Source organism: Neoarius graeffei, chromosome 20, assembly GCF_027579695.1.
Source record: "Neoarius graeffei isolate fNeoGra1 chromosome 20, fNeoGra1.pri, whole genome shotgun sequence".
In the NCBI taxonomy this organism is placed as follows: Eukaryota; Metazoa; Chordata; class Actinopteri; order Siluriformes; family Ariidae; genus Neoarius; species Neoarius graeffei.
In genome coordinates this window covers 26,672,182-26,697,042 of record NC_083588.1, presented here as the reverse complement: position 1 = coordinate 26,697,042, position 24,861 = coordinate 26,672,182, and the positions used below count along the sequence as shown (strand labels likewise).

The 24,861-nt window shown below is 43.2% G+C and overlaps 1 protein-coding gene across 3 annotated transcripts in view; it reads right to left on the bottom strand.

Annotated features, from left to right (window-relative positions):
- The window catches only part of ccdc137 (coiled-coil domain containing 137), an 86,388-nt gene extending 62,226 nt beyond the window's left edge, over nucleotides 1-24,162 (bottom strand). Inside the window, exon 1 of one of the 3 annotated variants that reach the window (XM_060901446.1) lies at nucleotides 23,684-24,162. In XM_060901446.1, the coding sequence (XP_060757429.1) occupies nucleotides 23,684-23,751 (68 nt within the window). In that variant the 5' untranslated portion in view covers nucleotides 23,752-24,162. The remainder of the gene's footprint in view (nucleotides 1-23,683) is intronic. The other 2 variants (XM_060901447.1, XM_060901445.1) reach the window with 2 other exon arrangements.
- Nucleotides 24,163-24,861: the final 699 nt, after the last annotated feature.

The following is a 24,861-nucleotide window of genomic DNA, read 5'->3' as shown; positions in this document are numbered from 1 at the left end:
CACAAAGTCCTAGAAGTAGATAAAGAGAAACCAGTTAAACAAATGAGACAAAATATTATACTTGGTAATTTATTTATTGAGGAAAATGATCCAATATTACATATCTGGGAGTGGCAAAAGTATGTGAACATCTAGGATTAGCAGTTTTAATTTGAAGGTGAAATTGGAGTCCGGTGTTTTCAATCAATGGGATGACAGTCCGGTGTGAGTAGGCACCCTGTTTTATTTAAAGAACAGGGATCTATCAAAGTCTGATCTTCACAACACATGTTTGTAGAAGTGGATCATGGCACAAACAAAGATGATTTCTGAGGACCTCAGAAAAAGCCTTGTTGATGCTCATCAGGCTGGAAAAGGTTATAAAACCATCTCTAAAGAGTTTGGACTCCACCAATCCACAGTCAGACAGATTGTGTGCAAATGGAGGAAATTCAAGCCCATTGTTACCCTCCCCAGGAGTGGTCAACAAAGATCACTCCAAGAGCAAGGCATGTAATAGTCAGTGAGGTCACAAAGGCCCCCAGGGTAACTTCTAAGCAATGGAAGGCCTCTCTCACATTCGTCAAATGTTCATGAGTCCACCATCAGAAGAACACTTAACAACAATGGTACGCATGGCAGGGCTGCAAGGAGAAAGCTCTCCAAAAAAGAACACTGCTGCTCATCTGCAGTTTACTAAGAATCACGTGGACAAGCCAGAAGGCTATTGGAAAAATGTTTTGTGGATGGATGAGACCAAAATAGAACTTTGTGGTTTAAATGAGAAGCGTTATGTTTGGAGAAAGGAAAACACTGCATTCCAGCACAAGAACCTTATCCCATCTGTGAAACATGGTGGTGGTAACATCACGGTTTGGGCCTGTTTTGCTGCATCTGGGCCAGGACAGCTTGTCATCATTGATGGAACAATGAATTCTGAATTATACCAGTGAATTCTAAAGGAAAATGTCAGGACATCTGTCCATGAACTGAATCTCAAGAGAAGGTGGGTCATGCAGCAAGACAACGACCCTAAGCACACAAGTCGTTCTACCAAAGAATGGTTAAAGAAGAATAAAGTTAATGTTTTGGAATGGCCAAGTCAAAGTCCTGACCTTAATCCAATTGAAATGTTTTGGAAGGACCTGAAGCAAGCAGTTCATGTGAAGAAACCCACCAACATCCCAGAGTTGAAGCTGTTCTGTATGGAGGAATGGGCTAAAATTCCTCCAAGCCAGTGTGCAGGACTGATTACCAGAAATGTTTAAATGCAGTTATTACTGCATTGTACCTTTAGGACTTGTGCAAAAATCTGATGTTTTAGGTCATATTTATGCAGAAATAGAAAATTGTACAGGGTTCACAAACTTTCAAGCACCACTGTAAACATTCAGGCTTTCTGTGATCCCAAGCTCCAGTTCCTTGACCGTGTTGCCTGTTGGCCCGGCTCAATTCATGATTCATTAACATTGCAAAACTTTCAACTTGACCTTGCCTTTAAGCAAGGCATTATTGATGCCTGTTGAGGGACTCTGGATACCCTCTGAAACCATAGCTTCTTACTCCTTTCCTGAACCTTATCACACTTGTATAGAGGAACTTACAATGTAGCCCATGGTTTGACTCAACACAGTAGAGAGGGCTTTTGGAGTACTGAAGAGGTGATTTCCATGTTTTCATGGAGAATTGCGGATGGCACCTGTTGTGCTGCATAACTTGGCAAGATAGGTCCGTGTTACCTTCTGGCTCTCCCCTTTTAGTTATGCTGTCATAGTTAGTTTTGCCAGAGTCCCTGCTTGTGCTCAACCCAAAATGTATACCGTTCTTACTCATCAGGTGACACTGAGCGTACCTAACAACCTGTTTTTTCTCTCTCCCCCAATCTGTCCTTCTGAGTTACATGTCAATCCTGAGATCGAGATGCTGACCTTTTCTGCTCCTCAGACCTGCCTGATCCATCCTGATGCCCTATGTCTGGCTGGAGTCTCATCACATCGTTCCTGTGGAGGACGGGCCCCATATGGACAGATGAAAGTCACACTTGGAAGATGCTCTGGACACTTACAGTAATGCTTTTATGGCTGAGGACTACAGTTGACTTGCTAACTTTAGGACTGCAGTTGTCATGAACAGTTTTGCACTCAAGTTTCCATCAACAAAGAGATTATAACATCAACGAAACAGACTTCATGTTAAAACTGTTATAATCACGTTGTCGATTATCACCCAAATGAGGGTGGGTTCCCTTTTGAGTCTGGTTCCTCTTGAGGTTTCTTCATGTCGTTGGAAGGAGTTTTTCCTGCCATGGTCACCACAGGCTTGCTCAGTTGGGATAGATTAGGGATAAAATTAGTTCATGTTTAAAGTCATTCAAGTTCTGTAAAGCTGCTTTGCAACAATGTCTATTGTCAAAAGTGCAATTAAGAAGAAAAAAAAAATTGACTGGCTATCTGACAACAACAATAATAATAATAATAAATTCGATCCAGTCTATTTCAAATATTTTCACACTAAGGCTACAACTATAATCGAAATTACTTCATTAATTATAAGGAATCTCTGGTTTCCTGCCCCAGAAAGAGAAGATATCAGAGATGGAGATCGTGATGAAACTATTGAGGATATAGAAGATTCAGAGGAGCAGAATGGAACTGGACAATGTGTGTGACAGACATGTACTGATGGACGTTTCACTGCCTGACATCACAACAACAAAACACAGGAAAGTGAGCCGTCTGTGTTGCCTGCCTCCTCTGTCCATTCAGTTACATAAAGTAACAAGCAATATAACAAATAATGTCTCAGGTTTTTTTAATAATTCATTGTGGGAGTGGGGGCATGGTCAAGCATTGGCTGTGAATGGTGAGGAGGCAAGTTGAACCAGAAGATAACGTGATTAGGTGCACCTGTGTCGAATTACTGGCCGTCTATTAACCCATGTCTGTGTGTCTTCCAGACAGCCAGGAGAGAGAGCACGCACACCCCACGTGTGCTTATGTATGCGTGCTAGAACGCACCAACGCTTCCGCTCATTGGCATATGGCAAAGTGGGTCAGCCGTTTGCATTCGCACAACAGCTCCAGGACACCTGCCGACATTGGCTGCTGGCCAGCAAGTGCTACATCGAATCTATCATGAAGCAAGTGACACTGGAGCAGTTAGTCACCCAGCTGCCAAGCGAGACATCAGCGTGAATCCGGAGTCACCGAACAACACCGCTGGAGGAGGCGGTCTGGCTGGCCAATGACCATCTGATGGCGTTTCCAGAAGTAAGTGCTCTCTTTCACCTTCTCCTTCTCTTCCTCCCTCTCCTCACCCCTCCCCTGGACCAGCCCCGTGGAAACGGAAGCCAATTCCCCCGAAACCCGCTCATGTCTTACCCCGCGTTTCTACTCTCCCTTTTCCCTCCATGTCTGTGCCGCCATTAACCCCCCCAGATGAACTCATCCATGCCCACCAGAACAGAGCGAGCCCAGGCAGGTCTGTTGATGCGGTGGGAAGGCAGGGAATCCGTGCTTCTGCAAGGAGGCAGGGCTACTGATTCGCATCTCTGATGCACCACAGGCTTCCTCTGATCGAGTGGGGGCATACAAGATAATTGAGAGTATTCAAGGGGGTACACATTAAGCTTTGTTAGATTTGGGCTGTAATCAGACCTCCATACATCAAAGCCTGATTCAATGCGAGGCACTAGGAAAGGCACGTTTGGTGAAGGTTAAGTGTGTGCATGGTGATGTACACAAATATCTGCTAATGCCCATCACCATTTATTTCCAGGGAGAGAAGCATAGCATGGAGGTGGCAGTTAGTCCGAGCCTCACCCACCCTCTGATCCTGGGAACCGATTGGCCGGGATTTAAAACATTAATGAAACAGATAGTAGTGGGTGGGTCCTGCAGGAGTACATCACAGAGAAATCCTGTTGCAACATTAGCTGAGGCCATCCTGAAAAAAAAAATCCATTTCCTGTCCACCAAGTGAGCAAAAAAAAAAAAATAAATTTTCAGTAGGGAGGGAGAGATTTTATATATATATATGGATGGATGGATAAGAAATCGTGCTTTTTCTTTCAGTACTTTATTACAAAAGCAGACACATTTAATAAAATATGACAGTTTAATCAACTGAAACTGGTACAAAAACATTAGCATTTTAAAAAAAAGTTAGCATTTTAAATGCTGACTGCAACATTTGCAAAACTTTTACAAAGGTACTTAAAATGTTTTGAACACTAAACTTTGTACTGCACTGCACTCGTTTGACATTCAGAATTTTTATGTAAGAGTTCCGTTCTCATTTTGAATAGATCTATTAGGTTCTCCTACAGATCTGTCAGGGTCATTAACAAAGTAGGTAATGAATTTCGCATAACAAAACTCAAAAGCTGTTTGTAACATCTCGGATGGATCAAGATCAAATGAATTTTCCAGTAACTGTTTGTGATGGTCCGACACACGGACTTCTTGTAGTTCTAAATCGACCGTTAGGCCTAGTTCGGATGAAATTACACTATTAAAATGATCACTGAATGATTTGTTTTTCTGAATCTTTACCATTTTGTTGTTCGCTAGAATACCATTTTGCGATTTCACACTTAAGCAAATGTTTGAAAACTCCGGATCTCCTTCCTTCATGGTGGCTGCCATTTTTTTGTGCTGCACGGCGCATGCACAGAGCTGATTCGATTCTATATTCAGCACGGAATGCGTAAATGTCAAGTTCGATTTTAGATTTACGAACCCGAAAAAAATGTCGAAAAACCGGCGTTAAAAAAATTATTTCAACCGCACAAACGGCACTCACCCGGCCGGTGGACCGGAAACAGAACATTTTTTAAAGGTCCCATGGCATGAAATTTTCACTTTGAGGTTTTTTAACGTTAAAATGAGTTCCTCTGACCTTCTTAAGTCACCCCAGTGGCTAGAAATTTCATAAGGTGTAAACCAAACTATGCCCAACATTTGAGAATGGCGCGTCAAAACGGCGCGTTGATAAACTCTTCCCTTGCCTACGTCAGCAAGGGAGATGATCCCCATGCCCCCCCCTCTGGATTCCCACCCACTGTATGGATTGCCCGCCCAGCTCAAAAGTTGCCACCAAACATGGAAGTTGCGCTGTACATGGATGTGACAACACAGAAAGGAGTCTGTTTTTACTGCCGACGGGAGAGCCCCTGAAGACGCAGTGGCTTAATTTTATTTACTCCAATAATACGGCGTCGAGTCTACCTAAGACGGTGTATGTTTGTCGGAAGCATTTTCCTGATGAATGTTTCCACAACTTGGAACAGTACAGGGCAGCTTTTGCACATCAACTGTCACTGAAGCCTGGGTCCATACCAAGCATCCCTGCCGCATCAGCCACAAACACCGAACAAGTAAGTGTATAACTGTTAAGTCGTTTGGCCGTGTTTTAAAATCGGTGCCACGTTAGCCTTGCAATGGCTACATTAGCTGTGCAGCTAACCGCTTCCTGCAGTTAGCCAGGTACTCTGCGCTACAAAACCAAAAAGCATGCAGCATGCTCTGTTATAATAGCCATTCAAAACAGTTTTTACAAAGACACCCACATTCTTTTTTTAAGTCACTCGTTCATTTTATTTGTTTGTTTGTTCAGTAAAAACCCAAACATTTGTTGAATTTATTTTATTTCCTCATGTCGCACCTTAATGATGTCAGCGCGCGGTATTTTTCCCTTCGCGGTTTGTTCCTTCTCTCTCGCCATAGTAAGACACCGACATCCGCTTGTTCTGACCCACTGGAGGTAGCGTCACAGTGCTGTTAGCCAATCAGAGGTAACACGTTTGCATGTCATGAATATTAATGATAAGACCCACCCCCACCCTCTACCCTTCCCCGCCTCCTGCTTCTCATTAGCAAAACGACGCACTGGGAAAAGCGCTGAAATGGGGCTTTCTCCCAGGAGGCTATATCTACGTGCCAAGGGTTCATTTCGAGAAAGGCTGCGGATATAACATCCGGAAACCTCCACGAGCCCGTTTAAAGCATCAACAAACCACCATGCCATGGGACCTTTAATAATGGCCTGAGGAAGCGGTCCCAGGGCCATCCGCATCAGCGCTGTGTCATGATGACACAGAAAGGGGGGAGAACCCTCCTTCCTCTCTGGGGAATCCTTAAAAGAAACTTCCCATTGAAGCATGCACATGACGAGTCTGAGAAATGCTTTTGACCAAGTGAAAATAATTGATGGCCAAATCCTCCAGTTTAACTTTGTGCTTTCCTTCCCATACTTTTATATTTTTAAGGAAGATGACACAGTTGTTGGTCCTGAAGAGCCATAAGGAACTCTTATTCCATGCAGCTCATCATATGGCTGGACATTTGGGACAGGATAAAACACTAAATCGTCTCATGGCCCTTTTCTATTGGCCAGGGATTTGCACCGATGTCTGCAGTTAGTGTGCAGCATGTTGCGAATGTCAGCTGGTAAACCCAATGGCCACACCAAAAGCGCCATTGCACCCACTACCATTGATAGAGATCTCCTTCAAAAGAATTGGCTTGGACCTCCTTGGGCCATTAGATCAATCCACACAAGGGTATCACTTTGTATTAGTCATCGTGGATTATGCAACGTGATATCTGGAAGCAGTGCCTCTCCACAATACAGCATCTCAGCATGCAGTGTTATGGAGGCACTCTTCCATGTTATCTCCTGAGTCAGGATTCCAAAAGAACTCCTGACTGATCAAGGCTACGTGACTTGTATGAATTATTGGGGATTAAGTCAATTCATATTAGTGTTTATCATCCACAAACAGTTGGGTTGGTTGAACAACTTAACAAAACAATTAAGAACATGATTCGTAAATTCGTTCATGGGGATGCTAAAAATTGGGACAGGTGGCTCAACCCTCTGTTTACAGTGCGCAAGGTTCCACAAGCCTCCACTGGGTTTTCCCCATTTGAATTGCTATATGGGCGTGTGGCAGCGGGGGCGTGGTCAAGCGCCGGTCGGTGACAGGAGGGCGGAGTCAGGGAAGGTAAGTGGCAGAATCACGACACCTGAGAACAATTAACCTGTGTTTGTGTGTGTCTTCCCAGTGACCGCGCCCTATTTAAGGAGGGAGAGTGAGAGCAGAGGGGAGCGCCGGACTAGACGCTGGCTGTGTGTGTGTGTCTGTCTAGTCACCGTAACGATTGTTCACTGAAAAGTGTGGCAATAAAGCCTTTTCCCAAACCTGATCTCTGTCCTGCCGTCCTCAGTGCTCCACCCACACGTAGGGAGTGTTACAGTGGGGCGCTCCCCTCTGCTCTCACTCTCCCTCCTTAAATAGGGCGCGGTCACTGGGAAGACACACACAAACACAGGTTAATTGTTCTCAGGTGTCGTGATTCTGCCACTTACCTTCCCTGACTCCGCCCTCCTGTCACCGACCGGCGCTTGACCACGCCCCCGCTGCCACACCTATTTAAGGAGGGAGAGTGAGAGCAGAGGGGAGCGCCGGACTAGACGCTGGCTGTGTGTGTGTGTCTGTCTAGTCACCGTAACGATTGTTCACTGAAAAGTGTGGCAATAAAGCCTTTTCCCAAACCTGAGATGGGGGAGAGACAGACACAGAAGGGAGACACGGGAGGGCACCGCGGGTGCGGCGGGCCGGCTGGGGTGGAGCCGGCCCCCGCCTCCGCGGTGGGGGAATGGGGCAGGGACGGGACACAGGAGGAGAGGGAGAGAGAGAGATCAGGTTTGGGAAAAGGCTTTATTGCCACACTTTTCAGTGAACAATCGTTACGGTGACTAGACAGACACACACACACAGCCAGCGTCTAGTCCGGCGCTCCCCTCTGCTCTCACTCTCCCTCCTTAAATAGGGCGCGGTCACTGGGAAGACACACACAAACACAGGTTAATTGTTCTCAGGTGTCGTGATTCTGCCACTTACCTTCCCTGACTCCGCCCTCCTGTCACCGACCGGCGCTTGACCACGCCCCCGCTGCCACAGGGCGCAAGCCCCATGGTGTCTTAGACGTCATTAGAGAAAATTGATAGGAGGGCCTTCTCAAAGCAAAAATGAAATTCAATACATTCTTGACCCGAAAGCAAAACTCCACACCAGGAGAATTTGCTACAGGCCCAAGAATGTCAAGCTTGCCTGTACAACAGAGGGGCACAGCTCAAGGAATTTGCACCAGGAGATAAAGTCCTCATTTTACTGCCCACCTCAAATTCAAAATTGCTCGCCAAGTGGCAAGTGCCCTTTGAGGTCATACGGTGAATTGGGGGATGTCAACTATGAAGTCAAATGGCCAGATAGGGGCGACACAATGCCAACGGGCAACAGCGTGCGGAATGCCACGCAATGGAGCCACAAAGTGAATACAGAAACATTGCCACACAGAGCGCTGGGAAACCCCGATGTTGACAAGTGCAAAAAGCACACTGCAGTCCATAATGAGCAGGAGAACATGTATCACTCATGGCGGACCAAGGCCTGAGGAAGCCAACACTCAAGACTGGGTCTGGACTTGCACCACAACCATTGGACAAAGAGACAAAATCATCAAAACATTAAAACAGAAAACAAACTCAGGAAGAAAAAATGAAAAAGCTCCAGTGAGAAGCAGCAGCCAAAACACATACAGCATATTCTCAAACAGAAATGTTATTATCTCAGGAGAGACCAAAAAATGTATTTCCTGTTTGAGAGACTGTATCCGAAATCACTCACTATATAGTGGAATATATAGTGAGCTCGCCATTTTGTAGTGCTGTCCGAATGTATAGTGAGAATTACACCCTATACAGTGGGCTCGTAGTATCCCGCAATGCACTGTGAAAAGTAGTGTACAATCACTGAGCTCTATATAAAATCTTGAGAGCTCATAGGCTCGTCAGAGTGAAGTCATCTGACTGCCATCTTACCATGCACATCGTGTGTGCTTGGTTTATGTGTTAAACCGTCGTATCCAATCAAACTTGCCCCAAGAAAAGTATCTCCTGACACCCCCCATTACCTCCTCTTATTTTCTCAACTTTACCAACATTCCTTACATATCTTTATAGCACTCTCCTTCACTGTTCTTGTCCCCCCCACTTTTCCAGTCCAGTCTCTGGTAATTTTTGAATGGCTCTTTTACCACTATATTTTTATGGAGATTATTTCAGTTCTTCTCTTTTGTATATTTCTTCTTCCTGTCTATGTAATTATTTTTATATCAAAGGCTGTACAATACTTCCTTTCTATTTAGGACAATTGTTGAAACAGGATTATTTTCTCATGTTATTTGCTATTTCCACTTCATTCTCGCGTCTTAACAGTATTTATTGGTCACATAATTCACAGTCACAAACAATTCAATTTTGATGCTTTTTCCTTTTTAAGTCCACACAGTGTTTAGCAAATGGGGTAACTTTTAAAGTAATATAGACACTTATAAATTCACTCTTCCCTATGTCTCCATGAAAAAGATAATTATGATAATTTTCACCCACAATGTGGTTGTGAATAATAAGCCTTTGATGATTTAAAAAAAAGGGGGGGGGAAGGGGGAAGCAGCACGATCAAGCAGACTGGAACTGCAGTGCCTTGTGACATAGATCAGGGAATCTCCAGAAACCCGAAGTGTGCACAAAGCGTCTGAAGCCAGGCCTTTTAAACATCATTTTCCATCACTACCAAAGGAATACAGAATCCCAGTCACACAATGGCATGGCAGTTTATTTACAAATATTATGGTATTAATGCAGTATTCATTTGAGGTATTTTACAATACTGAAAAGGCTTTAAATTAATACTAACACCTATATAATTTCACTCTTCTCTCTGACTCTGAAAATAAAGCAATCTGGCAGACAGATGGTGCACTCTATTGTACACACTCCATTACCCCAGTGTGTTGAAAACAATGAAACAAGCTTGAACAGTGAGTATAAATACTCTTAGGTAGCTAGGAAAATATTTTATTCTAGCCTTCAGATAATAAAATAAGTAGAGTAGATCTAAACTAACACTGTTCTGCTACACTGGCTGCAGCCTAGTGACTACTTTCCACTACAGTTGTCCACACACTGTCACACTTGCGTGGCATGGCATATGCATCAGAGTGACTCTCAGGCGCGCGCTCTGGACAGCGCACACACCGTAAACAGTTCACACCTGCACAGGATTAAGGCACAATCAGCACACCTATAATATGCATGCGCCATGAGGGAAGAAAAACAAAACAAACAAAAAAAAACTTGCAGATAGTGTAGTATTGCATTGCTAACACATTATCGAGCCTTAGTTCCTGTTTGCTTCTTTTGGTTTCCAAACCTTGATTTCCTGTTTGTTTCCTGCCTAGCCTTTAATAGTCTGTTTGTGCCTCGCTCGACCTATTGCCTATTTCACCATTTCTCGATTTATGCTCATCGATTTAGATTGTTTGAATTTATTTTTTTAATTTCAAACATGTATACTATGTAACTATTTGTACATACAAAAGAAAGAAAACGAGAAATTAATTTTTTTTTTAAATAACAGAGCTAAGACATTACAAAACACCGCACATTGTTCGAAAAAGGAGTGGGAAGAAGTACAATACTTTTTTAATTTCCCACACCTTTTCAACTACCCCGAAATCCAAACTACATTAATACACCTATAAAATGTATACCATATATACACTTCATGAATATCTATATAAATATATAATTACAAAAATAAATATCTACAATATACCTATCCCTGTAAATATAAATATATAAACTATCCCCATAAATAAATATATACCATATACTAAGTTAGTTCTAACAATCAACCCTATTCTATTTATAGATTTATCCCTCATCATCCTCCGTTAACATACTTCCTCTTCCATATACTTGTTTAAAATATTTTTTGTACCTTTTTTAAAAATTTATATTTGCACTTTGTTTTATTTCTATCTCCAGTCTGTTCCATAAAGTCACCCCACAGCTCGATACGCACATGCTTTTCATATTTGTTCAAACCTTTGTTTTTTGAAAATTTAGGTCTCCCCTTAGATTATATCCCCTCTCTCTCACTAAACATTCCTTGTATATTTTTTGGCAATACATTATTTGTGCTGTTCTGAATTTGACCAGATCCATAAATTTCAACGTGTGATTTTATGCATAGTGAGTTTGTGTGATCTCTGTATCCTGTTTTGTTTATTGTCCTTATTGCTCTTTTCTGTAATGTACATATCGGCTGCAGAGTGGTTTTGTAGGCGTTTCCCCAGACTTCAACACAGTAAGTCAGATATGGCAAAAATAACGAGTAATATAGAGTACGCAAAGATTTGCAATCAAGAATATGTTTTGTTTTCCACAGAATTGCCAAGCACTTTGCCAGTTTTGCTCGTATGTATCCTACATGAGGTTTCCAGCAGACTTTATGATCCAAAATCACACCAAGAAATTTAATTTCCTGTACCATTTCTATCTTAGTATTGTCTATTATCAATTCTACATTACAATCTATTTTCATCTCATCTCATCTCATTATCTCTAGCCGCTTTATCCTTCTACAGGGTCGCAGGCAAGCTGGAGCCTATCCCAGCTGACTACGGGCGAAAGGCGGGGTACACCCTGGACAAGTCGCCAGGTCATCACAGGGCTGACACAGACACAGACAACCATTCACACCTACGGTCAATTTATGGCCCTTTTCCACTACCCTTTTTCAGCTCACTTCAGCTCGCTTCAGCTCACTTCAGCCCGACACGGCTCGCGTTTCGACTACCAAAAACCAGCACGACTCAGCTCGTTTCAGCCCTGCTTAGCCCCTAAAACTCGCACCGTTTTGGAGTGGGGCTGAAGCGAGCCAAGCGAGGTTGGGGGCGTGAGCAGACACTCCCCTGTGCACTGATTGGTGAGGAAGCGTGTCCTCACATGCCCACACACGCCCCGCGAGCGCGCTGGGATCTGTAAACACCGCAAACCCGGAAGAAGAATAATTACGAATTACGAGAATTTCTGAAGCCTTATGCGCCTCGCCTCATCTATACGCTCTTGCCAGTATCTGTCCGCGTTGTCGGTGACAACAAGCCACAGCACCAAGACCAGCAACACTAACGACTCCATGTTTATTGCTTACTATTCGGGTCGTGAGACTACTGCTTAAAAGATCACTGAATCAGTGACTATACAGAGCATCGTGGACGAGTTCGCGGAGCGCAAGGCTCGTTGTATGCCCTTCAAATAATGCGCGCAGTAGGCTATTGATGTTTTATTATGAGCCATGTACAGTATGTCGCCGAATGTTTTTTTGTTTCTGAGTTACATGTTCGTTTGAAGGACTTAATGTACAAAATAACATAGTTGCACCCCGTAGTGTTGAAATTGGTAAACACAGTGCATTCAGTGAGGTTTGCACCGCCCTCCTTTTATTTCTGACTCTTCCTGTCACCGTTGCAACCTCTGAGCGCTCATTCGTATGCCCTTCAAATAATGTGCGCAGTATAGGCTATTGATGTTTTATTATGAGCCATGTACAGTATCCTAATGTTTTTTGTTTCTGAGTTACATGTTCGTTTGAAGGACTTGATGTACTAAATAACATAGTTGCACCCGGTAGTGTTGAAATTGGTAAACACCGCAGTTGCGGACATTTTGTAGCCTAAAATGATGTTATGATAAGCTTTAATAAAGGGCCCGGTCATTTGCCCCGCCCCCGGCCCGGCTCTGACTTGTTCCGCCACTGTCATTGATGTCACTGTTTGCGCTGCTTAACGACATCACATGACGTCCACCCACTTTCGCTAACTCCACCCAATGTGTCCACCCACTTCCAGCCAGCACGGTTCAGCGCGGTTGTAGTCGAAATGCAACTCCAACAGCCCTGCTCAGCTCGACTCGGCACGGCTCAGCCGCGTTTGTAGTGGAAAAGCGGCATTAGAGTCACCAGTTAACCTAACCTGCATGTCTTTGGACTGTGGGGGAAACCGGAGCACCCGGAGGAAACCCACACGGACACGGGGAGAACATGCAAACTCCACACAGAAAGGCCCTCGCCGGCCCCGGGGCTCGAACCCAGGACCTTCTTGCTGTGAGGCGACAGCGCTAACCACTACACCACCGTGCCGCCTACAATCTATTTTGTGTCTCCCAAACAACATGATCTTTGTTTTGCTTAGATTTAATGATAATTTATTTTTGTCAAACCATAGTTTTAGTTTATTTATTTCAGTTGTGATTGTCTCCAAAGTCTGCTGCAAATTCTCACCGGAACAAAAAATATTGGTGTTGTCTGCAAACAAAACAAATTTCAGTACTTGCGAAACTCCCCTTAGCAAAAAGAAGTTTATTCAAGTGTACTATGAGTATACTTATTTTTTACTAAAACTGCAGAAGTATACTTGAATTTGACTTTTTATAAACTATATTTTATATGCTTAAGAATAGTATAGTGAAGTATACTTGGCTTATACTGAAAAGTATAAATAAAAGTCTAAGACTAAGTACATTAATACTAAGACTTATACTTTAATACTAAAACGTATACTTTAGTATACTTTTCACGTTTTTCTGCCACAAAGTACTAATACTTAGTATATCTTGCTCCAAGTGCATAATAAGGTCAAGTCATTGACTCATGCTTAACATTTAATTTATATATTAATATAATATAATGCTGGAGTTTAAAACTTTACAGTATATAGTATGTGTGCTCAATTGCATTATCTTTATGTACCTTAAAATCATACACAAAAACAGAAAAACTTTTGACTTGACTTTATTGATCAATTTCTCCAGTAAGGAAGGACTTGATTTCATAGGTCTTTATTTTTGAAATGTTTGAAAATATATCAAACTTGTTTTCAACATTCTGTCTTGTGATTTTGTAAATGCATCACACTCTTGTGTACATACAGTATGAGTAAACTTTAAGAATACATTAAGGAGTATATTTCCAGTATATAAATAGTAAGCTACAAGTAATATGCCAAGCAAACTTAAAGTATAACAAGAAAACTAGTGAAATAACCAATGTTTATAACAGTATACTTAAAGTATACAATAATAAACTAAAAATAGGGACTTGAAGTATGTAACTAAGGCGTGTTGTGGCTCAGTCAACTAAAGCGCCATACCATAAATCTGGGGACCTGGGTTCGATTCCAACCCAAGGTAATTTCCTGATCCCTCTCCTGCTCATTTCCTGTCTCTACACTGTCCTATCCAATAAAGGTGAAAAAAGCCCAAAAAAAGAAGTATATCAATAAGTGTACTTCTGGTATACTTTAAGCATGCAAGAAGGATATACCAAGTACATTGATAGTATATAGATGAGTGTACTTGTTGTATACTTTAAAGTATACTTTTATAAACTTGAAATGTTCCAGTTTAGTCCGAAAAAGTATTAAATTTGTATACTTTCTAGTACACTAAAAGTACATGGTCTGTAGTATACTTGCTATACTTATACTCATACTGAAGCATACTTAATAAAATGAACTTTAAGTATACTACTTTTTGCTAAGGGTCTGCATATTTCATTGATATATAACATGAATAATTTCGGACCTAATATTGACCCTGTGGTACCCCGCATGTAATGTTCATGAAATCAGATTTATGGTTACCTATCTGCACAAACTGTTGCCTGTTTCTTAGATAGCTCGACAGCCAGCTCCACCCAACTCCCCTAACACCACACTTTTCTAGTTTACTTAATATTATACTATGATCAATGGTATCGAGGACAGCACGGTGGTGTAGTGGTTAGCGCTGTCGCCTCACAGCAAGAAGGTCTGGCTTTGAGCCCCGTGGCCGGCGAGGGCCTTTCTGTGTGGAGTTTGCATGTTCTCCCTGTGGGTTTCCTCCGGGTGCTCCGGTTTCCCCCACAGTCCAAAGACATGCAGGTTAGGTTAACTGGTGACTCTAAATTGACCGTAGGCGTGAATGTGAATGGTTGTCTGTGTCTATGGGTCAGCCCTGTGATGACCTGGCGACTTGTCCAGGGTGTACCCCGCCTTTCACCCGTAGTCAGCTGGGATAGGCTCCAGCTTGCCTGCGACCCTGTAGGACAGGATAAAGCAGCTAGAGATAATGAGATGAGATGGTATCGAATGCTTTTTTTTTAGGTCCACAAATACTCCAATTGCTATTTTTTTTATTGTCTATACAGTTTGTGATTTCCTCTATTAGTTCCATTAGTGCCATCAATGTTGATCTGTCCGTTCTGAATCCATACTGACTGTCCGTAAGGAGGTTGTGTTTTTCAATGAATTTGTCCAGTCTATCTGAAAAAAGTTTTTCGAGTATTTTGGAGAACTGGGGGAGTAAAGAAACAGGCCTGTAGTTTGTGAAATGGTGTCTATCTCCAGTTTTAAACAATGGTATTACTTTTGCAATGTTCATTTTGTCTGGAAATGTGCCTGATTGAAAAGATAAATTGCAGATGTGGGTGAGTGGTTTCACAATTCCCTCAATAACTGTCTTTACTGTTAACGTGTCTATATAATTCCAGTCTGCAGAGGTTTTGTTTTTACATTTTCTTACAATTTGCATAATTTCTTCATCATCAGTTGCAGTTAGAAAAATTGTACTTGGATTTCTGTCCCCCATATCTTCTATGTCCCCACATTGTGTTGTCTCGGGTTCCTTTATTTTTGCCGCTAAATCTGGTCCCACATTTACAAAGAATTGGTTAAAACCATTCATCATATCCTCCATATTATTTATGGTCTTGTCATTTTCAGTGTAGTACTCTGGGTAATTTGTAGTTTTGGATCCATTTCTCACAATACCATTTAGTACAGTCCATATTTTTATTTTTCTTACATATCCTCATAATATTAGTCAATTTATTTTTATATTTTTCCTCCGCCTCTATAGTTCGATGCTTTAATTGGGGGCCAAGCAGCAAAGCTGCGCAGGCACCCATAGGGATTCTACTGTTTCTTATTATTCAACGTTCTTCCGCCTCTGCGTCTCTATGGCAACCCCTAGAACCGTCTGGCGAAAAGTTGTGAAATTTTGCACACTGATTCTTGACAAACTCAAGGTTCTTCTCAGCAAGTTTCAAGTCACCACCTTAAACTCTCTAGCGCCACCAACAGGTCAAAGTCGCAGGTACATTTCTGCTTGTAACTTTTGAACCGTTGGTCCGATTTTCAAAAACTTGGTATCCCTGGAATCCTTGGGCCAAGACGAATCCAACGCACCCTATGCCGTCATTTTCGGCCAGGATAGTTTTCCCGCCATTTTGAATTTTGTGAAAATCACTTAAAATGCTTCTCCTCCCTCAGTTTTTGACCAATTTCTCCCAAACTTGGTACATAGCAACTTTGGACTAAGCTGCACAAGGGCATTACCCGGTGTTCTGAATTTCATAAGCGTTTGGCCGTGGCAGCCAATCAAATTTGGCTGCACAGACGCGAAACAGGAAGTGTGCTCATATCTCGGCCGCCCTTTGGCGCATCTTAACGAAACTTGGTGGCATTATGCCCCACCCCTCCAAAAAGGCCCACAAAAAATTTGGAACAAATTGGCCGCTAGGGGGCGCTATAACTAGGAAAAATGACTTTTGGCTCATATCTCATGATGCGTTTTGGGTAGAAACAAAATTCAAAGGTCAAAGTTGGAAGTACATTTCTGCTTGTTACTTTTGAACCGTATGTCTGATCGTCAAAATCTTAGTATCGCTGGAATCCTTTGGTCAAAACGAATCCAACGCGCCCTATGGCGTCATATTCCACCCGGTAGATTTTCCGCCATTTTTCATTTTGTTAAAATCAATTGCTACTCCTCCCTCAATTTTGGACCATTTTTCCCCCCCAAACTCACTGCATAACATCTTTGGAGTAAGCCACACAAAAGTTATCCAAGGGATTTTTGATTTTCATAATCGTTTGGCTGCAGCAGCCAATCAAATTTGGCTGCGAAGACACAAAACAGGATGTGAGCTCATATCTCGGCTGCCCTTTGTATCTTAATGAAACTTGATGGCATTATGCCCCACCCTTCCAAAAGCGCCCACAAAAAATTTGGAACAAATTGGCTAATGGGGCGACCATCTGTCTGGCCCAAATGCATTCTGCTGGCCTGACGACTAGGCTCATATTCTGCTTGGCCCCCACATTGCTGCTTGCAGCTACATTATATTTTTCTTTTTGCAGGCATTTTGTAGCCCCTTGGTGACCCACGGACTATTTGTATATTTATGTATATTACTGCATTTCTTTATAGGACAATTTTTATTATATAGTTCATTGAATATTATTAAAAATTCCTCATATGCTTTATCAACATCTTTTTCTTTATAAACTACATTCCAGTCCTGCATCATTAAAGCCTAGGTCACAACCGGACGTACGATTTTTTGGCCGTGCGATTTTTGGCGTTTCCCAAATCGTTGCGTTTTTTTTTTTATTCATGGAGAAAGACGCACATTGGCCGCAAGTTTGTCTTGCAACCTGAAAAAAATGTAAGCGCCCGTAGAGTTTGTTTAATATGACAAAGAACCTCTGCGGCCAGTCTACGGCTCGAAAATCAGCACGTCACGCGCGCCCTCTGTGCGTTTCTTGCATTTTTTGCAGACCGGCCGTAGGAGCACATACGGCCAGTTGTGACCAAGGCTTAAGTCATTTTTTAGTGCAATCATGGTTTCTTCAGTTTTCACTCTTATATATTTATAATTTTTAGTATCCTTTTTCTTGCTATAATTACAGTAATATACATTAAAAATAGGTAGGTGATCACTGATGTCTGTTAATAGTAGTCCACTCTCTATATTATTTTCTAGGATATTAGTAAATATATTATCTATTAAAGTGGTGCTGTGAGAAGTGATCCTGCTTGGTCTAGTAACAGCTGGATACAGTCCCATACTGAACACTGAGTTAATGAACTCTTCTGTCATTTTATGTTTCTTATGATTTAAGAGGTCGATGTTAAAATCACCACAGATGTACATGACCTTCTGTGTTGATTTTATAAACATACTTTCCATCCAGTCTATAAAAACTTCTATGCTTGATCCAGGAGATCTGTATATACAGCTCACTGTTATATTTTTCATTTTTTCACAACATATTTCTACTGTAATAGACTCCATCCAATCAACAGCTACCGTCATTTTATTATTAATTTTATATTCCAAACTATTATCAACATATATTGCCACTCCCCCTCCTCGTTTGTTCTTTCTGTTGATATAATTAAGTTCATACCCGTTTAGCTCAAAATCTACTCCCATCTCATCATTGATCCAAGTTTCTGATATGGCTATTATATTGAATGGAGTATTGAACTGACTGAGATATTCCTTCATTTTATGGAAATTGGCATACAGACTTCTGGTATTGAAATTAATAATTGATATCTTATTTCCTTCTCTGATCGTTGCATTGTATTGATTTTCAGTGTAATACCGGCAGCTGATATTGATGTTGCTGAAAAGATTATTTTCCGGATCAATATTATTTTCCATATCTTGTGTTTTATGCTCAGTATAAAGGAAAGTGTCCAGTTCTTGTGTCATGATTGTAAGTTGCTTTGATGGGCTCCCTCAGAATTTGTCCAGTTCCCCAATATCTCGGATGACCAGGATCTTGGCCTCTTCTGGAGATCCCTTCAGCTTTATTTTGCAGTTTTGTGTCCAAGTGTTTTAGATTTTCCCATTTCCTCAGGAGTCTCGCCTTTCTTGCAATGTCCACATTTTTTTCGTTAAGTGCTCATTTAGAAAAACGTCTGAGCCTTTCAGTTTCCTCCCTTGCTTTAACAGTTGCATTTTATACTTTCTGTTGGCAAATCTCATTATTAAAGGCGTCACGCAGTGGCGATAAAAGTCGCATTATTCTGCACCAGAATGCTTTCGAGATTCGAAATAAATTGACCGTCGATTTTTCAAAAGCTTCCCGCGGTTGTAATCGGTCCTTATTTGATCATGCCCATCACTTGAAATTTTCTGCGTTCGCAGCGCCCCCTCTCGGTCAATGGAACAGCTGCGTGACGTCATACCAGTAACCACTCGGTGCAGTTGCAATGACGGACACACCAGAAAATAGGAGCGATGCTGAGGAAATTAGTTTTGATTTTACCGATACAGAAGAAGAAAATGGCCCACAAGTAGAGATTTTGACAGCTGAATGTCCTGGTGGTATTCAGCCTTACAGATTTGAACCTGAGCGTTCATCTTCAGAAGAAAACGAGGACAGTTCTGACGACGACAGAAACGAAGACGAGAATGAAGACCGGCGACTTGAAGACTTGTTTTGGTTGGTTTCTCTGACTAAATCACTACTTATGTGTATTTTTAAAGACCATTTTCACTTGAATTAGAATGCTGTGTGATTAATCTATGATTATGTGTAATACTGATAGCTGTAGGGGGTGAAAGTATAGCTAGAAAGATTGAATTCTAGCAACTTGACAGCTTACGATCTCGCGAAATGCAGTGGGCCTTCTGATACAGTAGACCCCTTGATATTCCAGTTTTCATCATTTTCCTTTTATTGCGGTTGATTTTAACTTGATATTCAGTATGTTATAGGCTGGGAGTATTGAGCTTTGTATTGTATTGTTTAGTAAACATACAATCGTCAGTAATAAGTGATAATTATTAGTTAAAGGCAGCTCTGTGGCATAAATCTTTCAATTAACCTTCTGTCAACCATTTGCTAAAATTATGTGCCACGTGTTATCAAGACAACACTTCATGTGACAAAGAAAGATATGACAAACACAAATGTATGAAAATCATTTTGTACAATTAATGATTGATACATAGAAACACTTAAAACATGCGTGGCAGCGGGGGCATGGTCAAGCGCCGGTCTGTGACAGGAGGGCGGAGCCAGGGAAGGTGAGTGGCAGAATCATTACACCTGACGGTAATTAACCTGTGTTTTGTGTGTTTTCCCAGTCACTGCGCCCTATTTAAGGAGGCAGAGGGAGAGCAGAGAAGAGCTCATCCCAGGACAAGAACACTGTGTTTCACTATCAGATTAAAACTGGCGGTTATACTGAAAAGTCTGGCAATAAAAAGCCTATTTGCATCTGAAGCGTTGTCCTGCCGTCCTCTGTGCTCCACCCACACTTCAGAGAGCTCTACAGTGGTGCCAAAACCCGGGACAAGGTGGAGCACCAACCTCGCAGCCCCATGGAATCCTCTCCGTTCGCGGACCTGGTCCACGCCCTCGCCACGGCTCAGCAAAGCCAGCACCAGGCGCTCGTCACGCTCCGAAAGGAGCAAGAGCAGCGCTTCGAAGCCCTGGTGCTAGCCCAGCAGGAAGATCGCGAGGCGTTCCGGCATCTCCTCGCGTCGGCGGGGTCCACCAGCACCCCGGCCGCGGGCCCATCTCCCCTCACCGTGACCAAGATGGGCCCGCAGGACGACCCCGAGGCGTTTCTCACATTGTTCGAGCAGGTCGCCAAAGCCTCGGGGTGGCCGATGGAGCAGCGCGCGGCGCGCCTCCTCCCACTCCTGACGGGAGAAGCGCAGCTGGCCGCGCTATAACTCCCCGCCGGCTGGCCTACGTGGACCTTCGCCGGGCCGTCCTCCAGCGCGTGGGGCGCACGCCAGAACAACAGCGCCAGCGCTTCCGCGCGCTGGAGGACGGCCCGGCGAAGGTCCGCGTAGGCCAGCCGGCGGGGAGTTATAGCGCGGCCAGCTGCGCCTCTCCCGTCAGGAGGGGGAGGAGGCGCGCCGCGCGCTGCTCCATCGGCCACCCCGAGGCTTCGGCGACCTGCTCGAACAATGTGAGAAACGCCTCGGAGTCGTCCTGCGGGCCCATCTTGGTCATGGTGAGGGGAGACGACCCCACCGACGCGAGGAGATGCCGGAACGCCTCGCGATCTTCCTGCTGGGCTAGCACCAGGGCTTCGAAGCGCCGCTCTTGCTCCTTTCGGAGCGTGACGAGCGCCTGGTGCTGGCTTTGCTGAGCTGTGGCGAGGGCATGGACCAGGTCTGCGAACGGGGAGGATTCCATGGGGCTGCGAGGTTGGTGCTCCACCTTGTCCCGGGTTTTGGCACCACTGTAGAGCTCTCTGAAGTGTGGGTGGAGCACAGAGGACGGCAGGACAACGCTTCAGATGCAAATAGGCTTTTTATTGCCAGACTTTTCAGTATAACCGCCAGTTTTAATCTGATAGCGAAACACACACACACTGTGTTCTTGTCCCGGGATGAGCTCTTCTCTGCTCTCCCTCTGCCTCCTTAAATAGGGCGCGGTGACTGGGAAAACACACAAAACACAGGTTAATTACCGTCAGGTGTAATGATTCTGCCACTCACCTTCCCTGGCTCCGCCCTCCTGTCACAGACCGGCGCTTGACCAAGCCCCCGCTGCCACAATGTGTTTTAAAAAAAAATAATTTTTTTCTATTAATACCTAGCCATGACCTTGAAATCAGATCCATTGATAACAACAGTCACAAATAGTGTTCAGTGTTCGTTGTTACAGCCAAACACAATACACCGATTAGGCATTTTGTATCACAGAATATTAATACATCATTTCATAGTGTTTTGAGTGTTCAAAACTATCCACAAACTGAATAAATCCACAAAATCCGCAATGTAAACAACTCTGGTAAACGCACGCTATAGAGAAAACATGGGGACAGGCCAGCATCACCCAAGGGAGGTTACTGGTATGACGTCACACATAAGTTGACCTAGTTAACGGCTGGCTGCCTAAATTTGGCTGTGCGCGTCAACTTTAAATGCTTGTAGCGGGCGCATCGTGACACTGAGATCGCGGGAAACCGAGGGGCTTGAATAACCCACCAAACCCGACATTTTGACACATGATATAGCCTGATTGCTGAAATTACCGCACGACGCCTTTCAAGCTGGTTTGTCTGTGTTGCTTCTCCGTGGGAGAGGGTGGCATGCTTCGATGTTTGAACTTTTTACCTCTATCCCTTTAGAGTGCAGGAATGCTATCACCTGTTACTCCACAGAGTTAGCATCCTCCTCGCTCTGCTCCTCTCCGTCTCCTCTCGCCACTGCTCCAGCATATGACCGGGGTTTAATCTGCAGTCCGGTCACAATAATGTTATTTATCTGGGTGTATTGCTCCAGATCCTCCACTCGGTTCTCGAGAAAGGTGATCCTCTTTGCCTTCTCCGTGTTCTGCAGCTGCAGAACTTTGACCTCTTCCACCAGGTCCAGGATGGTCTTCTGCTGCATCCTGACAGCAGAGATTTCCTCACCCAGAAAGTCAAGGGATTTTTTGATGTCCTCAATCTCCTCGACCGTAGGCGCTCTCTTCGGGGGCATTGCGTTTTTTGTTGTTACGCAGCCCGCAGGTAGCTCTCGGCCCACTCCCGCGCAGCCTCTCAGCCCGCTCTCGCACAGCCTCGCTCCCGCGCAGCCTGAGCAAGAGCAGAACGCTATGACGGCAGACGGAAAAGTCCCGTTTTCATAGTTTGCCCATTTTCATTTTTTTTTAAATAATAAACTGTCTCCCACACATTCCTGACACAGTACTTCACCCACCTGACACACTAAGCAACATATCTCTGTGCCACACTGTGCTTTTGGGAGGTCGGTATTCGGTAGGCAATTGCTGAATTGGAACAAAAATAATTCTTATCTTGGCCCGAGTTATAACTTGAAAGGAATTACTATTATACTAACAATTACGTCAGTAAACTATTTTAACAGCTGGTATTGGCAATTATTAATGTAAACAAAAACACAGGTAGTCTACTACAATCATCCACCTTCTCAGCTTTCCGACATCTGAGTGGCAGTCACTCACTTCATTGTAGTTGTCAATGTGACGGTCCTAGTACGGCTCAAACCGGTAAAGCTCTCAGCCACAGCCCTACGTTCTCCCTTTCCTCCTCTCTCCCCATCATACAAGACATGCACTGTGTCCGAAATCACTCAATACTGACTATACAGTGAAGTCACCATTTTGTAGTGCTGTCCGAATATATTGAGAATTATTACACCCTATATTGGACTCATAAGAAGCGGCAAAGACGACAGTATTCAGCCTTGATTTAAAAGAACTGAAAGATGCAGCAGACACAAAGTACTTTGTTTATTAATATGGGAAATACGCTCAGTATATTACGTATTTATCACAAAAATACATTATTATTTTGAAAAACTCACCAGCCGACTGATGCGTTTTAATTGTGCGACAGTAATTACGTAAATAACGGCGCCGTGGAGTAGTGTCCGAAAGTGTTTTTTCTTTTTTCTCATTTTACCAATGAGCTCACTATATAGTCCTCTATATATAATTCCCCAAAGAGTGAGTAGGGAGTAGTGAATGCGCGAGTGATTTCGGACACAGCCACTGACTGGTAAGGAAACGACTGTTTTTCACGACTATAACGGAAGTGACAACAGACCTGCAGTTAACTAGCTATTCTAAATTGTCAACAAGTGTGAATGTGTATATGAATGGTTGTAATCCCAAGCCCGAAAATGGGAGGATAGCTGGTGTAAAACTATGCTGCAATGAATGACATGCGGATCAATAGGGTCCACATGGCAGCGACCCATGGGGGACAAGGTGGAGGCAATGAGTGAGTGAGCGAGCAGGCGGAAGTAATAAAGTCCTTTTTAAATCGCATCGGGGTCCTGAATCACCCTATCGGGATTTAGTTCGCAATAATAACCGGCTTGCTGCAAGTTTTCCGTAGCCTACATAAGGCGCACTTCTGAAGAAAACCTACACCAAGTTTATAACTAGTACTCAGAACACCTGAAAGCCTAGATTCATAGAGCAATACAATTGAATATTTGTCCACGGATGATAATTCCTACCTTGAAATCTGTTCTGCTGTTTGCTGCTGATAGAATTCTGAAGCTTTATTTCGACTGTTTTTAACCATGTTGAGTTCCACTTCTTCTTCTACTTCTTCGGAGTTTATTGGCGGTTAACGGCGTATTAGCGCCACCGACTGAACTGGAATGTGAGACAGGAAATTAACACTGATCTCTACGTAAAAAAAAATCTGGAGTGTTCACTCACCTAACGCGTTGTACAGACGAGCGAATCGTCCAAGCGGCCGTTTGACCACACGCGTGTATTTGGTTTATATGTTAAATCGTCGTATCTGATCAAATTTACCCCAAGAAAAGTATTTCCTGACTTTTTATTCCCTTTCATTACCTCCTCTTATTTTCTCAACTTTACTCACATTTCCTACATAGCTTTGTAGCGCTCCCCTTCATTGTTTTTTTTCCCTTTTCCAGTTCAGTCTCTGCCTTTTTTTTTTTTTTGAACAGCTCTTTGCCGACAAGAGCGGCGGCTACAGTTATCGACGCCTTAATGATCTTTTGGCCATTGCAAAAGTAGAAAAGACTTTCAGTACGTAAATTGTGCATGAATATAAGTACTCTAACACTGGGGGAAAAAAAGAGCTGGGCCCTGTACTACGAAGCGGGTTTTCTGGTTTACCAGGGTAACTTCGAGAGTAACTTGATCACGTGCAGCGTAACTTCCCGATTAACCCATACTACGAAAGTTGGCTATGTTCAAACCGAGGTATGCTGCCATGGCAATTTACGCTGCATCTCAAACCTGCTCGTCTCAGGTTATGTTCTTGGTTAACCCGAGGTTTCTGATTAACCACACCCTTTTTAAACACCACCTCTCCACCGACATTTCCTCTACTGTGAGGAGAGCACAGGTGAATAAGGAATCCGTAGTGGCTGTCTTTTTTGACCTTGAAAAGGCATATGATTTAATGTGGAAGGACGGCCTACTGATTAAACTGCACCAAATGGGGCTCAGGGGCAGAGTGCATGCATGGGTTAAGGAGTTTCTGACTGACAGGAGAATAATGGTGAGGATAAATGGGGTAATGAGTAAGCAGTATATTACAGAGAATGGAATTCCACAAGAGAGCATTATTAGCCCATTATTGTTCTCATTAATGATTAATGGTATTTTCAAAGATGTGGAGGGTTTTGTTGAAGTTGCATTATTTGCAGATGAT